Raw genomic sequence first — 19,433 nt, 5'->3', positions numbered from 1 at the left:
AAACATTTGAAAAATGTTTATTGAAATAATTTTCTTAAACAAGTATTTTATAAAAAAAAATACTTAAAAAATATTTAATAAAAATATATAATACGTGATTAAAAATTAAAACAAACTTTTTCAAAAATTTATTTCTTAAATGTATAATACAATATAATTATTGACTCAAAGGCCGGTATTTATAGTCGACTCTTATTTCAAGACTGTCTTAATACAATACATTATTGCTGCTATAGAGTAGTTAATAAATTTAAACCTTTGAGTGATGTAACAACGTTAATGCAGGTTAGGAAAGTATGTCAAAGTTAAAAATGTCGCATATGCTACGTTGCTGTGATGTTTTTGAATGTGTAAAAATTAATGTTTCAAAAAAAACATTGAAGAAACGTAGCGAAATAAATGTTTCACAAACATCGTACATGTAACGTTAAGGTAATGTTTTTAAGGTTGCAAAAAAAAACGGCTTATATTAAACGTTACTGTTACGTCACAAAACGTTTATTTTGTGACGTTCCAAAAGATCACATTTAAGGTAAAAATGCAATGTTTCTGACACGTTCCACGAACTAACGCAAGTAAAATGTTACTTTTAAACGTTACAGGATCTGTTAATTATCTGTACATATAAAACGTTACAAATTCACTAAATTAGGGTCAAAACGTAACGTTCCCTGAAGGTTTCATGTTTAGCGGGTATATAAAGTGTTCACAGATCATCACGAGGGATCCAGTTCGCAGTAGTTGCAGAAGTCAAGTAACATTCACCGCGGTCACAACTTGGATGGGTGGCTACTTGGAAATTTCCACGAGAAATTCCCGAGATTTTTTTTGCAAAAAATGTTTCTAAAATATTACGAAAATAATGTTTTGTGTTGGAATTATGTGATGTAACTATATTAATATTTACATTTCAGAAAAATATTTACATTAATATTTACTTTAAATATTGTTGAGATGTTGATACAATATTAGTGTGCTGTATGGGTAATGTTATATAATAAACATTAGCAAAATGTTATTATAATTGTAATTATTACTTCAACGTTACAGAAACCTCTAAATCAATGTCAAAGTTTGTTCATATTGATGTTGATTACAACATTAAATATAACATATTTGGAAACGTTACATATTATTAAATAACGTTGTAATAACATCAGAGAAATGTTTGTTTACTTACTGGGTTATTTAGTACAAAGAACAACGATTTTGCAATTTTCAAATGCATATTTGTTATGTATGTCGGGAACATGTTTAATATACATAATATGTTAGATATTACGAATCATCCCAAATGTCCTGCGGACATCCTACAAACGTCATACTGCAGCTGTGATAAACCAGGATGTTCTTCGGATGTTCTTGGAACGTCCTATGGACGTACGAGATACTGGGACATTACAAGAACTTTTGTGTATGTATCAGACGTCCGGGGACGTCCATGTGTTGTGAGGGAAATTTCACCTGACGATTCCGTTACTTTTATGAAATTATTGGAAGGATAACATTGTATTTTTGCTGCCAAAATTCTATGATATGAAAGATAAATGTTTGCATTTCTTGCTTTACCTCCTTTTCAAATATTGAAATACGTGTATTTAGACATACCCCACACAACACATGGACGTCCCCGGACGTCCAATACATGTCCACAAAAGTCCTTGTAATGTCCTAGTACCTCGTACGTCCATAGGACGTTCCAAAGACGTCCGAAGGACATTCTGGTTTATCATAGCTGCAGTATGACGTTTGTAGGACATCCGCAGGACATATTTGGGATGATTCGTAATATTTAACATATTATGTATACATACATAATAAATATGCATTCGAAAATTGCGTTGTTCTTTATATTAAATAAGACATTTTGAAGATGTTCTAAGGACGTCCTTTAAATGTCTAGCAGATATTGATGGTACGTTCCGAAAAGGTCCGCTATATACATATATGTCAACGAAGTTGAGTATTTTTATTATTATCATCATTATCATTATTATTATAACACAAGAATTTTATACATTATAAAATTATAAAGATAATTTTTCGTGTTAAAAAATATTTAACAAAAGATATATTTAACCATATATAAACATAAACTACAAATTTTGATAATATGAGAAGCTTTAATATACAGTATATAGCTTTTTAATAAAATATATTATTCGTTAATATTTAATATTTCATTATATATAATATTTAAATTATGTAATATTTAATACATATGTATAATACTATAACGATTAATTTAATATGCTATTTAATGGCTATTTTATTTGTGAGGAAAATCTTACTCAAAATATAAATAAATAATAACGTATATTATATCAAGTAAAATTTTTCTCGGAAAAAACGTTTTAGAACGTGAACTTAAAATATAAAGAAAGTAATTATACATCTAGCAGCAAGGTATATATATTTGATTTACAGAATCATATCTGTTCACATGATTCTGTGAATCAAATACATGTATACATTAAAATTCGATTTAATTATAATTTATGAAACCCTGTAATTTCGGATTGAAATGAATTTAACAAGTGAGTGCTGGCACCACCGCTAGGCGGCCACGCCGCGAGAGATCTTCTCGTGAGTCGAATGCGGCCACGGGCGTTATATCTAGGCGCCACCGCAGCCGACTCCCCAGCTCATAACTTCAGTAAGACTTTTAGGAGCTGTTTGTTGTAACCTTGAGACGAATACTCGCTCAGTCTTTTCAAATGTAACGTGTGTATGGAACGCTGTTCCACATAAATTTTTATAATTTTTACATGTAAATAACAATTTGTATTGTTATTTAATCTTATACAAAAATTAAATATTTAATTCAAATTTAATCTTTTTTTAGTCTTTTTCAACGAAAAGGATACAAGAAATATTTTTTTGTAAATTAAACATTTATAACATTTTATGTTAATGTATTCTGTTTTAATAAATCTATATGGGTTCCGATTTTATAATATTTTCAATCTGTCTTTACACCATATTTTCGGTGCAGAAATCTCGATTGATTCGGATTACTTTTTTTTTAATCGGTTTAAATCGCACATTTTCGGCAGGGTTAATACTACTTTTACTAATAAATATCATTTTTTACTAAATAAAGTCCTAATCGCGCAATATAAAACAATGTCCAAACAACGTCCATAAAAGTCCTTTTTATGTCTTGCTGAGACGTCCTAATGACGTCCATTTGACGTCAGAAGGCCGCACATTGTACGTCCGAAGGACGTTTCCAAGACGTCTACAAGACACAATTAGTATGTCATCTGGACGTCAAGACATGTCCGACCACGACGTCCATTGGACATCTAAAGGACGTCCTTGTGTTGCGTGGGCAGCGGCGCGGCCACCTGGCGGTGGAGCCAACACTCACTTGTTTGCGTGGAGTCTTATACACACGGCAGGACCGCATAGCTATGCACGCGCTCGCTTGTTTAGTCTTTTGTGACGGTCGGTGATCAAGCCGCAACATTATATACATACATATAATTAATGAACGTTGTAAAATACCTAATTAATGATGGAATACGAGGTGTGATCAAAAAGTAAGGTGACTTTTCATTTTTATAAAAAAATATTCATTTATTCATCCAAAATTATGTTATCCCCTTCAAAATAATCCCCCTCTGATACAATGCCTTTGTGCCAGCGCTTTTTCCAGTCGTCAAAACATTTCTGAAATGCACTTTTGGGTATTGCCTTGAGTTCCTCCAGCGATGCAGCCTTAATCTCTTCAATCGTCGCAAATCTTCGTCCTTTCATAGGCCTTTTCAATTTTGGGAAGAGGAAAATGTCGCAGGGGTCCAAGTCTGGTGAATACGGTGGCTGAGGTATGATGATAGTATTGTTTTTGGCCAAAAAAGTACTCACTAGTAACGACGTGTGCGCAGGTGCATTATCATGGTGCAGAATCCATGAATTTTCTTTCCACACTTCCGGACGTTTTTTTCTTATTGATTCACGCAAACGCCGTATAACCTCTAGGTAATACTCCTTGTTTACCGTACGACCTTGTGGTAGGAATTCTTGATGCACAACGCCATGGTAATCAAAGAAAACTGTGAGCAAAATCTTCACATTCGAACGAACTTGGCGTGCCTTTTTCGGTCTTGGCTCTCCTGGGCTCTTCCACTGGGATGATTGGGCTTTGGTTTCGACGTCATAACCATATACCCATGTTTCGTCACCAGTTATAACCCTTTTGAGCAGATCAGGAACATCATTGACGTCGTTCAACATGTCTTGAGCGATGTTCATGCGACGCTGCTTCTGATCAAAATTAAGCAGTTTTGGAACGAATTTCGCTGACACACGTGTCATACCCAAAACATCCGTTAAAATTGATTGGCATGAGCCAAACGATATGTTAAGATCATCAGCTATTTCTCTAATCGTGATTCGACGATTTTTCAACACAATTTCTTTCACTTCCTGAACATTTTCGTCGGTTTTTGACGTGCTGGGGCGTCCAGAGCGAGGTTCATCGTTAACATTTTCTCGGCCCTCTTGGAATAACTTATACCATTTATAAACATTTTTTTTGCTCAAACTTGACTCACCGTACGCCACTGTCAACATTTCAAGAGTTTTTGAACACTTAATACCATTTTTTATACAAAAATTAATACAAACTCTCTGCTCCATTATTTTCAACAGCAAAAAATCGCCGAGCACGCAAACACGAGTCTAACCTTTATGCCTCTCACATAAAAACAACACATGCTATATAGTCAAAACTGTGAACATATGATCGTGATGAGTGTACCAACACAAAAAAAAAATTTTGAAATTAGAGTGTACAGAGCGCCCGAAATTCAAAAAGTCACCTTACTTTTTGATCGCACCTCGTATATATAATCATATTTCTTAATAGATTGAAGAAAAAAGTGAAGTCTAAAGAAAAATTTGTTGGAAATTTAATATTTAATTTAACTTGAAAAACCTTTTACTGTGATGTATAATAATCTAATCAATATTAATGAATAAACTATTTTACAAAATAATGTATTCAGTAAATATTAAACGACGTAAAAATGTACTTTTTTTTTCAAAAACTTCTAAATATACCTTAAAATATTTATTGCCAAGTAAATAATAAATGACAAAACTTTTTGTAAACATTTTCTTTAAAAAAATTTCTCATGATAAAAATTTTTAAAAATTAAAATCGATTTTTGTGCTCCTGTAAAAATTATAAATGGCAATAAGACAAATACAAAAGTTTTTCTGTAATTTTTTAATAAAATCATTATTGATCAAGTCGTAAAGCGATAATTAAATTAATAGATTAAATAGAAGAGCGTACATTAGTTTATATATACAGTTTAAGGGACAAACTAAGTAAATATCTAAACTAATACTAAAGTTAATTAATTCTTTTTCTTAACTTTCACTTTTATTCCACAAAAGGGCAAAGACATTATTATTTTATTTGTAAGTTGATTTCTTCTATAGGATACCGAAATTATCAAAAATATTATTGATAATGAAAATATTAAAATTAATCGAAAAGGTAGTGTCGTTGCATTAATAAAACATAATAGAAACGTCATTTGACATTACCTTGTTTTTTTGGGATTAAATATTGCAACAATATATTGCAATGATATCACTGGAATATTTTAATGTTATTATCACTTTGTCATATCACAGTAATATTTTTGTGATATTCCTGTGATATCACTGAAATATTTTAATATCATTATCATTGTGTAATATTACAATAATATTTCTGTGATATTTCACAATAATATGTAATATTTCTGTGATATTGCAATATTTCTCTGATATCCCTTACGGAAATGGACTATTGTAACTATTAGTAAAGCTATTAATAAAATTATTGGATTATTCGTCATAGTTTTTTTGCGGATTATTGGGACAAACTATTACACAGAACTATTGAAAAATTATTTGAGCCCAATAGTCACTACGATTTATGTAAAATATGTATTGATAAATCAATAATTAAACGTAATAAATTATAGTTTCCAAAAAAATATTTCTTCTTCTTTGTTCAAAAGGATTAAATAAAGATTAAATTTGAATTAAACATTTATGTACAAGATTTAATAACAATACAAATTGTTATTTTTGCATGTAAAAATATAAAATTTTATGTGGAACAGCGAACCACATACACATCACATTTGAAAAAAAACGAGAGCGAAATTCGTCTCGAGGTTACAACAATTAGTTCACAAAAGTTTCACTGAAGTGCGATTTAAAAGGACGGTCACGGTGTCGCCTAGATATAATGGCTGTGGCCGCACTCAACTCACGAGAAAATTCCCCGCGGCATGGCCACCTAGTGGAAGCCGCGCAAACCGCGAAGACGCGAAAACTGGCGTCGCGAAAAAGTTTTGAAACCATAGACATAGTACAAAGTCTATGTTTGAGACTCAAAACCAAAGCAAATCGCTTGATTTTTGAAAGCACCAATATGTTTCTACGTGTAAAATAACTATTAATAATTGAATGTCTTGGATTTTAATCGTATTCGGTATTTCTGAAATAATTTATAAATGTTTTTTATTTCATATATAATATACGTTTTCAATAAACCTATAATTTGCTATACCAAATGTGTATAAAATATGTTTATTATTCGTTTAAATATTGCTGCAATAATAACGTATAAATATAATTTACGCTTAAACTTTTATTAACATATTTAAAAAGTATATCATACCTGGATATTAAATCCTATTTTTGATACGTTATTTAAGGGGACAACTTTTAAAAATCATAAACGTATTTAAGAAACGTTTAATTAATATATGATAGTATTTTATACTATTTTTATACGTGTTATAAACGTAAATACATTTTTGGCATTTTATGCATTTTTCAACGTATAAAATACGTTACGTATTATATATACGTAATAAAAACGATTATAATAAACGTATATTGCATTAACGTATAAAAACCGTTTTACCTATACATATCTGCCATATACTTATGCCCATACTTGTTTTATACCATACTTGCGTTTAATATACGTATAAAACAATCCAGTTCTTTTTGGGTTTATTATGAATAGTCGACTAATAATCATTTATTTATTAAGTATTAAAAATAGTATGCTGGTGATTATTCCAAATAACCTGATTATGAAATCAATAATCTTTCCATAAAAGAACTATTGGGGAATGAGTATTGTAAATAATCTCATTATGAAATCAATAATCACTCATTCAAAAACTATTAGGAAAAGATTATTGCGAATAATCCAATCATTAGATGTTACATAATCACTATTAGAGAATGAATAATCACTATTGTAAGTCAATAGTGATTATTGGCTTTCCAATAGTTCATTTCCGTAAGGGATCACAGAATTATTACGTGCTATGTGAGTTGTTCAATGTTGCTTTAACGTTACAGCAACATTAATATTTAATGTAGAAAAATCAATGGCAATTGTTCAGAATACCTCACCTCCGATTTTGACGAAATTTTTACTCGGGTATTGACAATGAAAAATAAATTAGTTCTGTAACGTTGTACTTGTCATATTTATTATACACTGTTTTATTTAATTTATTTTAGTTTTATTTAATTTACTTTATTTTAGTTTTATTTAATTTATGGCGACATTTTAAATTTAATTTTTTGACCTTATGATTGACTTCAACATGCATTTTAATATTGCCTAGTCTGTTAAAATTTTGTTTTTTAAATACAACTTTTTGCAATGTTTGAAAATAGAAGCTATTGCGTTGTTATGGTAAAAACTGTTTTGAATTTGTTAATCCTATATTTGTAATCCCAAAAATCCTTATATACAAATTTACATTACTATCTAATAACTTTTTATTAAACAAGTCGGCCATTTTAGATCCGCCATTTGGAATTTTTGACTTTTACCCTCATTTTCAAATTCGGAGACCCCAAAAACCTTTATATACAGAATTCCAATCATATCCTTTTTTGACTTTTGGCCAGCTTTTTGAACGTTTCAGATCGCTGTGCAGTGGTCTAAACAGAACCAGCTAGCCCTACCTAGCTAACTAACGTATCTCTCACTTCTGCACATAGCATGGAGGAGAACCGTAATATCGACATAGCATCGCTGAGAACTACGAAAACGTGGACATTACCGACGTGGAAAATGGCTACGTAGTTCAAGGTCCATTTTTCGTGAATCACAGAGGTCCACTCAAAATAAAGTCGCACCTAAAATTGAAGCGTGACCGCTCTTAGGTTTCTCTCTGCTCCCAGCTCCCACCGTAATATATTTCAATATTTCACCTTTATGCATGTATTTTGCGTGGTTCTGCGATTTTAGTGATTGGAATAATTATCGCAAGAATTAGAAGATTGGATTTTTCTAGTAATCTTTGTTAACGGCTTTGCTAAAGTAAAAAAAAAAAAAAACTTGAAGAAGAGGAGGCGTATATACAACAAGAATTTGGAATCAAAACTATACTATCAAGAAAACTATACTACCAAGAATATAGAAGAGATTATTTAAAGTTCTGTTCTTAAGAATGTAAACAATAATATTGAAATCGTAATTTCATCATAATGAGTTTTATTTGAAATAATATTGCACAATTTAAATTTGAAAATTAAAAGATTATAAATTGAGAATGACTGTTGATTGTGCAATTAGCAATGAGCAAGTGATTTTTGTTACTGGAGGTTATGATCATACTATCAAAATATGGCAACCACATACAGGCGTCTGTCAACGTACATGTCAACACACGGATTCGGTATCCTTTTTTTACGCATGAAAAACATTTTTTATATCTTGCTTAATTTATGTTGTATCAAATTATATTGAGTATATATATATATATTAAAAAAAGTTTTATATATAGTATAGATAAAATGGAAAGATACCAATAGTTTTACATTTTTGTTACGATAGAAGCATTTTTAGTTTTACATATTGTAGTATTAGTAACAATGTTTTAAAAGTGTTTTTTTTTTAGTCTCCTTAACGAGTTTTACAGCAAGTCAATGCGTTAGATATTACACCTGATAAGTATGTTGTAGCTGCTGCTGGATATCAACACATACGGATGTATGACTTAGCTTCAAATAATCCTAATCCAGTCATTAACTATGAAGGAGTATCAAAAAATATTACCAGTTTGGGCTTTCAGGTATTATGTTATTATATTTAGTATATTATTTAATTTACAAATAAATACATAGAAAAAAACAGTTTACACATTAGTATTTACATAGAGACACCAAAAATAGCCATATATTTATAAATTTTTTTCTCTAAATGTATTGGGGGTATCAAATCGGGATTTATTAATACTAATATTTTATATATAGTTTCATTAATAAAATGTAACTTTTTAAATTAAAAAATATTAAAAACTTAAAGAGATATCACCATTGACATCAAGTATATTAGCTGTTGCAACTGTTTATAATATCCATTGTAGAATCTATAGGGTTCATTTAAAACACAAAAATACAGTATGTTTTTAAAATATACAGTTAAATCTAGTTTTTGTCATAACTGATTTTTTTACAAAATAGAGCTTATCTGAATTATCATCTAAAATTAAATCAATTTTTTCCTATTGAAAAAACTAAGATCTAAAAAAAATATGACAAAGACTGCGTATTTTTATGCTGAATAAATAAAAAATTTGAATCTAATTTATCCATTTGTTTTCGAAATATTTTGAGAAACCAATTTGTGAAACAGTTTTGAGAAAAATGTGTTTAAAGTTTTCAATTTACATGTAATCCAGCGTATATCTGTCTTTAAAATGCTATAACTTTTTTAGTTTTGCACATTTTGAGTTGAAACTTTAGGAAAATATTCTTAAAATATATTAGAAAAAAAATGTAAAAATTGAAAAATTGATTTTTTTTACCCACTTAGATATATTTAATTTCTTAAAACTAATATAATCTTCTATTTAACAATCATTGTTTTATATATGAACATAAATTTTAACTATGTATGAATATAGTTAATTAAGATTTTCTACATAAAACAAGTCTATATTTTAAAAACTTTGGGTTATGAATTACAGGTAGCAAATATATATTGTAATCCTATGAGAACTGAACAAATACAAGTTTGTTTTCTTTTTTCTTTTAAATGACAGTTCCAAGTATTAAATTTTACAACTTTATTTTCATACCTATTGTGTCACAGGAAAAATTACGACATACAATGAATGATTTGAAGATGAAAAGATTTTATTTCTTGGAAATTAACTTTTTTGCATTTTTTAATGTCTCTTTGCACTTATTTGATTTATATAAAAAATTCTTTATTTATATTCTTGCTTGTATATAAAACAACGATAACTTTGCTTATATATAATTTAAACTTATTTAATTTTAAATCTCAGCAAAATATATTTGTATTTTAACGTTAAAATAGCCATTAAAAGAACACAATATGATTGCTTTAATAATAAATATTAATAATAGTTAACCAAATGAAGTATTCCTTATAGTCATCAGTGATAAAATAATAATTCTAAATTTTATCAACTTTTTGGCAAAATATATTTATTAAAATAAATCCATAATGATTTGATCTTAAATTTAAGTCCTTTTCAAGCAAGTTGGTTGCAATTAAAATAAACATTAAAATAGACATGTGATGTATTGTACATTGGACAAACGAAGCGACATTTAGCAACTCACATTAAGGAACATAAAAATTATGTTAAGAAACATGAAAATGTCCATTTGGTTAGCAAACATCGTCTTATTAATAATCAAGCGTTTAATTGGTTACCTTAAATTTTACATTATGAATAAACAGAGCAAATACAGAGATTGCCGAAATGTTTTTTATCAAGAACAATAAAAATACAACCTACAGAAGGATACTGAGAATTCACAGTTAATTTACAATGTAATAGCTGTTCAAATTCAATTTACAATATAAGAACTGTTACTCACACTTATTCAAACAATTCAGACAATTGGTATATACACTTTTAACTTATGCTGGTGTTCTCTATAATTTTTAATGCGTTGACGAAGTTTAATTGTTTTGTACATTTTTGACAATGAAAATATGTAAGTTTAATAAGCATTTTTGTTAATTTTTATAGTATGTTGTTTTTAGTACTGAATTTTTTGACAAGAATTTACTGGTAACTTGATTTATTTATTTTAATATTTATATTGCAATCAATTTGCTTGAAAAGGCTCTAATTCTGAGGTCGAAGTTGTGGGTTTATTTTAATAAACGTATATTTTGTTAGAAAGTTGATAAAATTTTAAATTATTTATTAATAATAGTATTACAAAATTCTATTTTGTTTTAAGATATTGTTATTTTATATTTGATATTTTTTTTTTAGATGCATGAAAATTATATATTTGAGAATATATTTTTCTTAAAACTATATTCTCCTAACAGAAATGTACTTTTTAATGTGTTATATCAATTGGGTTCTAATTATAGACATTTTAAACTATTATTATCGGAGTTAAGTGGTAACTAATTAAAAGTTAAAAATTAAATAGTCAAGTTAAAAAGTTAAGAATTTTTAAGATAATTGATTTTAAGTGAGTTAATTTTTAATTTTAACTATTTAGGTATATTTAAAACAAGTAAACTTTAACAAGTAAACTTTAACTTATTAACTGTTTTCTCTTAATTTTAAATTTTAACTACGTAAAAGAAAAAAAATGATAAAAGAAATTTATATTTCTATATAAAAGCAATATTTTTTAAATAAGGATACTTTGATTTTTTAAATAAGGATACCGCTATGTTAAAAACACAAATAATTAAACAATAAGAATAGGTAAAAAGGTTAATGAGAGTACTGCGCGGTTATTTATTATTTCTAAACGGCGAATATTATTTTTAAATGTTTTCTTATTATCGAATACGTTCTTTTTTTACTTTATGACGTATAATTTACTTATTATTATATTTTTTTATATTTATCTTAGCTTTAATTTTTTGGCTTCTGTATATATTATTTCTAAACAACAGACATTACCTTTATTTGTTTTCTTACCCGTTACAACTCTGACAATGTATCTTTCACTCGTCTTGTGTTTATGTGTAACGCTCAGTCACATGCCGCGCTATTGGAAACGTCTCTTAGCGATTGCGGCATTCTTAATATCGATTTTATAATTATAATTGTTGACTTTTTATTCATGGCTCTGCTAGTTTTCGTCGATCTTTGGCGGTGAATCACTCAAATCATTTTTTCTTTCCTGTAAGTTACTATTTTTAATATCAATTATAGGGTGATCAAACCATCACCTATATCAAGTTGGAAAGTTGCACTTTGGATCCAGTAAACCGGTAGTGACAACCACATATTAGATTGACGATGGCTAGACAATTAGTTCCTTAGAAATATGCGTTTTATTGTAAATTTGCCTTTACTAATGACACCAAAGATAGTCGAAACGTTTGATTCAATGACTAAATCAATTTCGGTCTTAAACTGACTACTTAGTTTCGCGCCAAAATAACCGCGCAGTATTCTTATTAGCCTTTGTACCTATTCTTATTATTTAATCTCGAGAGTCTTTACTAAATTATTGACAAATAATTAATAAGCCTAAACGGGTATAGTTTGATTTTACTGCTGAAATAATGTTTCTTGTGTGATTTTACATATGAAGCTGAAGCTGGCAGCCAGACCTAGCCAGAAGACGATAGCCAGGGACGAATAGGGTGCTGAGTGCCCCCGGAATTAAAAAACATTAAAATGCACCTACATTGTACGCATACGCGGAGAGGCATGAAAAAAATCGAAAAAACGATGGCAAGATGCTCTTCCTGGGGACGGCACTCATTTTTCATTAAAAAAATAAAAATTATAAACAATTTAGCAGCCACGACGCACGCATACGCACAGAGACTTGAATAAAATCACAGATACTCTCTAAGAAGAGTACAAAACGATGGCAAGGTGCTCTTTCCGGAGACGGCACTCATTTTTCATTAAAAAAATAAAAATTGTTTTTAAACAATTTGGCAGCTAAGTCATACGCATACGTGTAGGGACTTGAAAAACATCAGATACTTTTGAAGGAGAGTACAAAACGATGGCAAGGTGTTTTTCTTGCGGACGGCACTCATTTTTCATAAAAAAAAATATAATTTACATATTATTAAGAAGAGTTTAGATGTTGTCTTTTCCCGGAAAGAGCACCTTGCCATCGTTGTGTACTCTCCTAAGAGAGTATCTGTGATTTTTTCAAGTCTCTGTGCGTATGCGTACGTCGTGGCTGCTAAATTGTTTAAAAATAATTTTTATTTTTTTAATAAAGAATGAGTGCTGCCGGAAAAAGCATCTTGCCATCGTTTTGTACTGTACTTAAAGAGTATCTGTGATTTTTTTTCATGTTTATACGATGTAGGTGCATTTTAATGTTTTTTAATTCCGAGGGCACTCAGTCTATTCGCCCCTGGCTACCGTCTTCTGGCTGCTATGTTCTAGATAAATAGCGATATTACAGGGTGTCCACAGAGAATCACTTTTTTATTTATTTGTTTTTATTATGATAATTTTTGTAAGAGTAATACTATTTTACAGAAAACTAATAAAAAGTGATCATTGGTGTCGCTTCAAGTTGCTAAGATGAAGGAAAGAAATGACCTTGAAAGACCTTGAACGTCGCATTTCAATGATCTATAAACGTTTTGTACAATAAACATGATTTTTTTTATAATATACAACTTACTATATACTTGTATTATTTTTACATATTATAAGTTTTACAATAAACAATTACATATCGAATCCGTAATCGAAAAAATCCAAACGGTTACGGTTACAGGTTCACCGTTATTGGTAAAAACCGAAACCGAAATTGGGCAATAGATTTGAACCGTAATCTTAACTTTAACCTTAATCGGGCCAAAATTTTATTTTTATCTGGGTCCCTGCTTACAATATTTTTTTATTTTATACGAACTTAATTTACAAATAAAATATTTTAACGATCTATGTTGTAATTGCTTAATTAGAGCTATTTAAAAACAATATAACTTTTTGATTTAATACAAATGCTTTTCAAAATTAAATTTTAATTTTACTTGGTTTAATTTTAACGCAGATTTTAACGTAGTTTAATTATATAAATCGTTAACTTTAATTTAATTTAAAAATATACTAACTTACCTAATCTTGATTATTATATTATATAATAATATTTATACGAGTAATGATTTCTTATAGGAAGAAGGAAAGTGGATGTATACAGGAGGAGAAGATTGTTCTGCAAGAGTATGGGATTTAAGGTAAATCTATATAAAGGTGTTCACCAATAGGTGAAAGAAAATTTAAGGAGTGAATTTATATTAGGCCTATTTAAAACTCGACTTGCCAACTAAAGCGCTTCGATAAAACGACACAAAAAATAAACAATATAGGATAAATTTTAACGTTTGAAAATCAGGCAGTGATAATAGCATCTATTTTTTGTTTATTCTTTGTTTATTCTCACTTTATCGAAGCGACGGAGAAGTAGGAGCATTTTAACTTTTGAGCTAAGTTTTTGAAAGGCCTGTCTATATATAATATTTAATAAAATAAAACAAAGATTAAGAATAACAAAATTGTGATTAAGGCTTTGTTGTTTTAATTATTATTATTTAAATATTTAAATGAAAATGCTTGAAATACATAAATATTTAGACCTTAGATTATATAAATATGAACTGCTAAAAGCTAACTTTACATGTGTTCTAAAATTGGCTGCGTTCCATAATGTGCATATGCGTCTAGGACGGCGGTCCACAAACCTACATATGCAGTAGCTATGCTTATAATGCTACGTTATGAAGTTGGCTTTGAATAAAAATGCGTGCATAAACCATAGATATAAACTGCTTCAAGTCTGGAGTAGAAGCACTAATAATTTCAACTGCTAGTAACTTTCTAAAAAAGTTTTCATTCCTGGTGTTTTCAGGAATGAAAATGACCGCAAAAGGCACGAGTGGCACGAGACCAACGAAGTTGATTGATTTAAATAACCCCGAAATATCGATTTTGGCCGTATTCGTTGATTTATTGTTAACAATAAAATTTTTTGTGCCAATTTTACCCACATCTTAAAGTACTAGTTTTTATCTTAAAAATCAATTTTTATTTATACAATTTTTTTGCAGGGATATCAAAATTTGAAATTAAAGAATCTATAGCGTTTTACTTTTAGCGTTACACTTTAGGCTAATAGATCAACCTTTCAACTTATGTGAATAAATCTCAAATATAAACATTATTAAAATTTAAAATAACGATTTAATGATGACTTCGATATGACTTTGATGTGTGTTATGCTACAATGTGTTATAGATTCTTTAACTTCAAACTTTGATCATTGTGAAAAAAAAATTATAGAAATAAAATTTCGTTGTTTGCAATAAATCAATGAACATGGCCAAAATCGTTATTTTTGGGCTATTTAAACCAATTTATTCTAGTAATTTCACGTTAGTTTAATTCTGTAGCTGGATTAGGATTTAGCATATAAAATTACATAAGAAATGATTTTTGTTTTTCATAACACAGGAACATGTAGACATGTTTTATACTTTTAACTATACAGTCTCTTATGTCCATTTTTATTGATGTGAGATTATGTTTCAAAAGAATGCATCAAATACTGAAATTGAAAATTCTAGTAATCATTTTTTACAATTATTTTTAGTTTTTTAATCATTAAACAATTTATTTCATTGTTATTTAACTTATTCAATATTTGATTAAACTTTTGCAAAGTAAGATGTAAAAAATATAATTAAATTAATATTTGTTGTTAATTAAATTAAATTTTGTGTTAATATATTTTTATTCTCTCTTTTTTTTTACTCAAGTTATAACGATTTATTATAGTGCAACTATTCAGGACACTATATCTGATTTTAACAAAATTTCCAAACTTTAAACCTATGTAGAAAACGTTGTTAATCCTTTGTCCGAATAATTGCGGTATTCAACAAATTTCTATCATCACTCGGATCAAAGGAAAGGGAGAGAAATAAATTATACAAGAAATTTAATTTAATTATTTTTTTTTACATCTCAGTTTACCAAAAATTTTATTAAGTATTGAATAAGTTAAATTAGTAGCAATGAAATAAATTGTTTAAATACCAAAGATTTTAAAAAACTTTTAGTGTATAATAGAAAAAAATAATTTTTAATAGATACAAATATATTAATATAATATATAATTTTATGGAATTGATTTATTTCCAAAATCGCTATTTTTTACTTCCAGCATTGGACCAATTAATAATAAAACTCTTTTAAATAACGCTGGATATAATCTATCAATATAATTTTATTTATTTATTGTTTTATAACTATTTTATTACATGACTACGCAAATATTATATTATATTAATATTATATTTGTATTTGTTCAGTTCGCGAATTTTGCGAATATCGAATGCCGGAGCCACTTCGCGAGAGCGCAAATGAATCATGCGGAGATAAAAGTCTGATTTGCCATTCCGCCCCGATACGGCACTGAACGCGCGAATAATGAGTGCGAGGGCACAGAACGATTCACGAACTTATCGGTGAGAGAGATGGAAAGTGGGAGCGGACAAGAGGAAAAACTGAATGATCACTCACTTCGTATTAACAGTTAAAAAAAAATGTTTTTAATAAGAGTCAAAATTAACAACACTTCTGTCTCGTTAATTTGGGCTTAAAACTTGCGACTGAGTGCACTAAGCGCAATGATATAATCTGACGCGCGCATTGTTACTCCCAATACTTTCAAATTTTGTAATGATACTTTTAAAGCTCAATAAAGCTTATCTTACGATATGTTACTTGCTCGCGTTACTCACTTGATCTGAGGCTACGAATTTCTCGAAAGCGCGAAACCTAAAGCTTTTGTTTGGCGAAGTAAATTCGGGAGAAACCGATTTTTGCGGGAGATAGGCCGCATTGGCCCGTTTCTGCTTATTGTCTTTCGACAACATCGATTTGAACGGACAACGAATTGTAAAATCAGTCAAATCACTGTTTAGATACGCTCGACTCTCCTTTGCTTACACGGAGAGCACGAAAAACTTATTTACTTTGAAGACAATGATGGATCGCTCCCGTCAAAGCTTCTCGACTTCTTATTCTCATACAAATTAACGAGACAAACTTATAACTATTACAGTCTCAAACAATATTTATTACGCATTATTTAGTTAGTTGCATACCGAAAGTGTTTTTTAAGATTTTCAACATTTAGATGATTAATTACATTTCTATATAGCTTCGAAATTTGGGAATTTTGTTTAAATCAAAAGGAATGTTATGAATAATTGTACTATTTAATAAATTTTTCTTATTGTCACTCGAGTCAAAGAAAATAAATGTTTCAATTTTGGTATTATTGCTATTATTAATTGCTTAAAAAACATCAATTTTTAATTGCTCTATTTCTCAAAATTATAATTGTTTAAATTATGTCTTTTTCTTGCAACTATAATAGGTTTTTTCGGGGGGGGGGGAGAGGGTTAATATAGATGCTAGTTACCATCAAATATTATTAAATTAATTTTAATTTAATAAATGATATTACTAATTCTTATTTGATTATAACTGTGTTATATGACGGAAAGTAACGGCACGCAGTTTGGTTTAGTCTGAGAAAGTATATAAAATCACACGAATACATAGAAGCACTAAGATCCAGCGACCTAAGAAGGCCTTGTTTAGATTTGTATATAATAGGTTAAGCTATAACTTATAAGATTATAGGTTAGGGGAGTTAAGTATGTTCATGATATTTAGTACATTTTCGTGCATTGATGCACTTTGCGGAACTCTCATACCCTTGAGAATCCATGGAGCGGATTAGCGTAACGCGGAACCCATCATGTGCGTTCCACGTTATGCAGTTTTTATTACGCTGTTTTTAATTCTCTTCATCTCTATGGAGCGGAACGAGCACATCCCGGACTTTGCACAGCTCCATGAGATGAAGGGAATTAAAAACAGCGTTATGAAAACTACGTAACGCGGAACGCACGTGATTGCTTCCGCTCTTGTTCCGCGTTACGCTATTCCGCTCCATAGGTTCGCAACCTGAGCGTAACAATGATGTGCATAATGCAGTTTACGGAACGCAGCCATTTACAGCACCACCAGTACCGAAAATCTATAGTATGTGCTACCTGAAGTTAGCTTTTATGCACATATGGCCACAGAGTATATTCACGTTGCTACATCTCGTCAATGTGATAGTTTTCCTAACGTGAATAATCGTCAATTTTAACGATTAATATTTTGCTTGGTAGGGCAGAGCAACGCTTATTTCTGTCCAAATTCTTTCGTTTTGTACAAAAACGCGTTGAATGAGTCTAATTTTATCGAAATTGAAGTAAAGGACCCTAAACTGTATGATTACCAAAGCAAAAATGTCTATTATTTTGTAAACAAATTAAATTCCAGTAGATATATGCGCAAAAATCTACCAGCATCAAGCAGCGAACATATTGCATTTTTTAGGTACAAAATAAAAATTCTATCTCTGTATCTGTATGTCTACTTGCAAATTCAATATTATGTGTTAAAACAGAATAATGACATAAAAAAAAATGAGTTGCAATATATTGATGATCAAATAACAATATATTTGTGTTTAATAAGCAAAAATACGTCGGAAATAGCTATTTATACTCGTGTTACAAAATGATTTTGGATAGTATCATTTGAACTTTGCGCGTTTTTTAAGTACTGGGAATGTTGAAATATATTGTGTACATACGTTTAGCGGACTTAACAGTTGAGTGAGCGCTTGCTATTATTGATAAATTCTTTTAGATCATCCAATCAGACCTTTGGATATAGAACAATACATCAGTAACAGCGAGCGCTTACTTAATTGTTGAGTGTACTGAACGTACTCATTGGCTCACAGACGTGCTATAGTTTATGCGAATAATTACCAGTTCATATTTATATAGTCTAAGGTCTTTAGATTAGACATAATAATTAAAAAATGGATTCTCCGAAAATTTACCCACCCGTTGCAACATCTTATTGCAACAAAAAATGATTTAAAATTAAATTTAAAACTCCATAAATTATTAACAAAAATTTAAGGCAATGATTTGACCAATGATAGTCAGCACGAGGTGTTTATGTGCACATGGAAATTTATTAGTATTTAGATACGTTGGTAAATGGCGTTCATTCGACGCTAATTTTTGCAACTTTACATTAGTACGCAAACGTTTCAACTTACAATTTGAGTTCTCTTCAACTACAGCTCAACCTTCTTAATCATTAGGTACATTTTAAGATGTGTGTTGGATATATCTCACATTTGTGCTGAATATTCTCATTCTGGCAGTGAGTCACTTAGGCAAAAAGCGATATTTTTCCGAGAGTTGATCTTAAAGGGTCTATATTATCAATTATATAAAATTAATCAAATAATCTGAATAAATTAACATAAATTAACCCTCAAACACACTGATCCCGCAAAAT

General features: G+C 29.4%; 1 protein-coding gene across 1 annotated transcript in view; it reads left to right on the top strand.

The window, feature by feature from the left end:
- The first annotated feature begins 8,189 nt into the window (after positions 1–8,189).
- Positions 8,190–19,433, top strand: part of LOC105199966 (target of rapamycin complex subunit lst8) — a 62,113-nt gene continuing 50,869 nt past the window's right edge. The window contains exons 1-3 of the mRNA XM_026139058.2: positions 8,190–8,723; positions 8,967–9,119; positions 14,163–14,224. Of these exons, the coding sequence (XP_025994843.1) occupies positions 8,598–8,723; positions 8,967–9,119; positions 14,163–14,224 (341 nt within the window). The 5' untranslated portion in view covers positions 8,190–8,597. The remainder of the gene's footprint in view (positions 8,724–8,966; positions 9,120–14,162; positions 14,225–19,433) is intronic.

This window comes from Solenopsis invicta, chromosome 11 (assembly GCF_016802725.1).
Source record: "Solenopsis invicta isolate M01_SB chromosome 11, UNIL_Sinv_3.0, whole genome shotgun sequence".
NCBI lineage: Eukaryota > Metazoa > Arthropoda > Insecta > Hymenoptera > Formicidae > Solenopsis > Solenopsis invicta.
The sequence above is the reverse complement of the archived record's forward strand: the minus strand, read 5'-3'. Positions and strand labels throughout refer to the sequence as shown.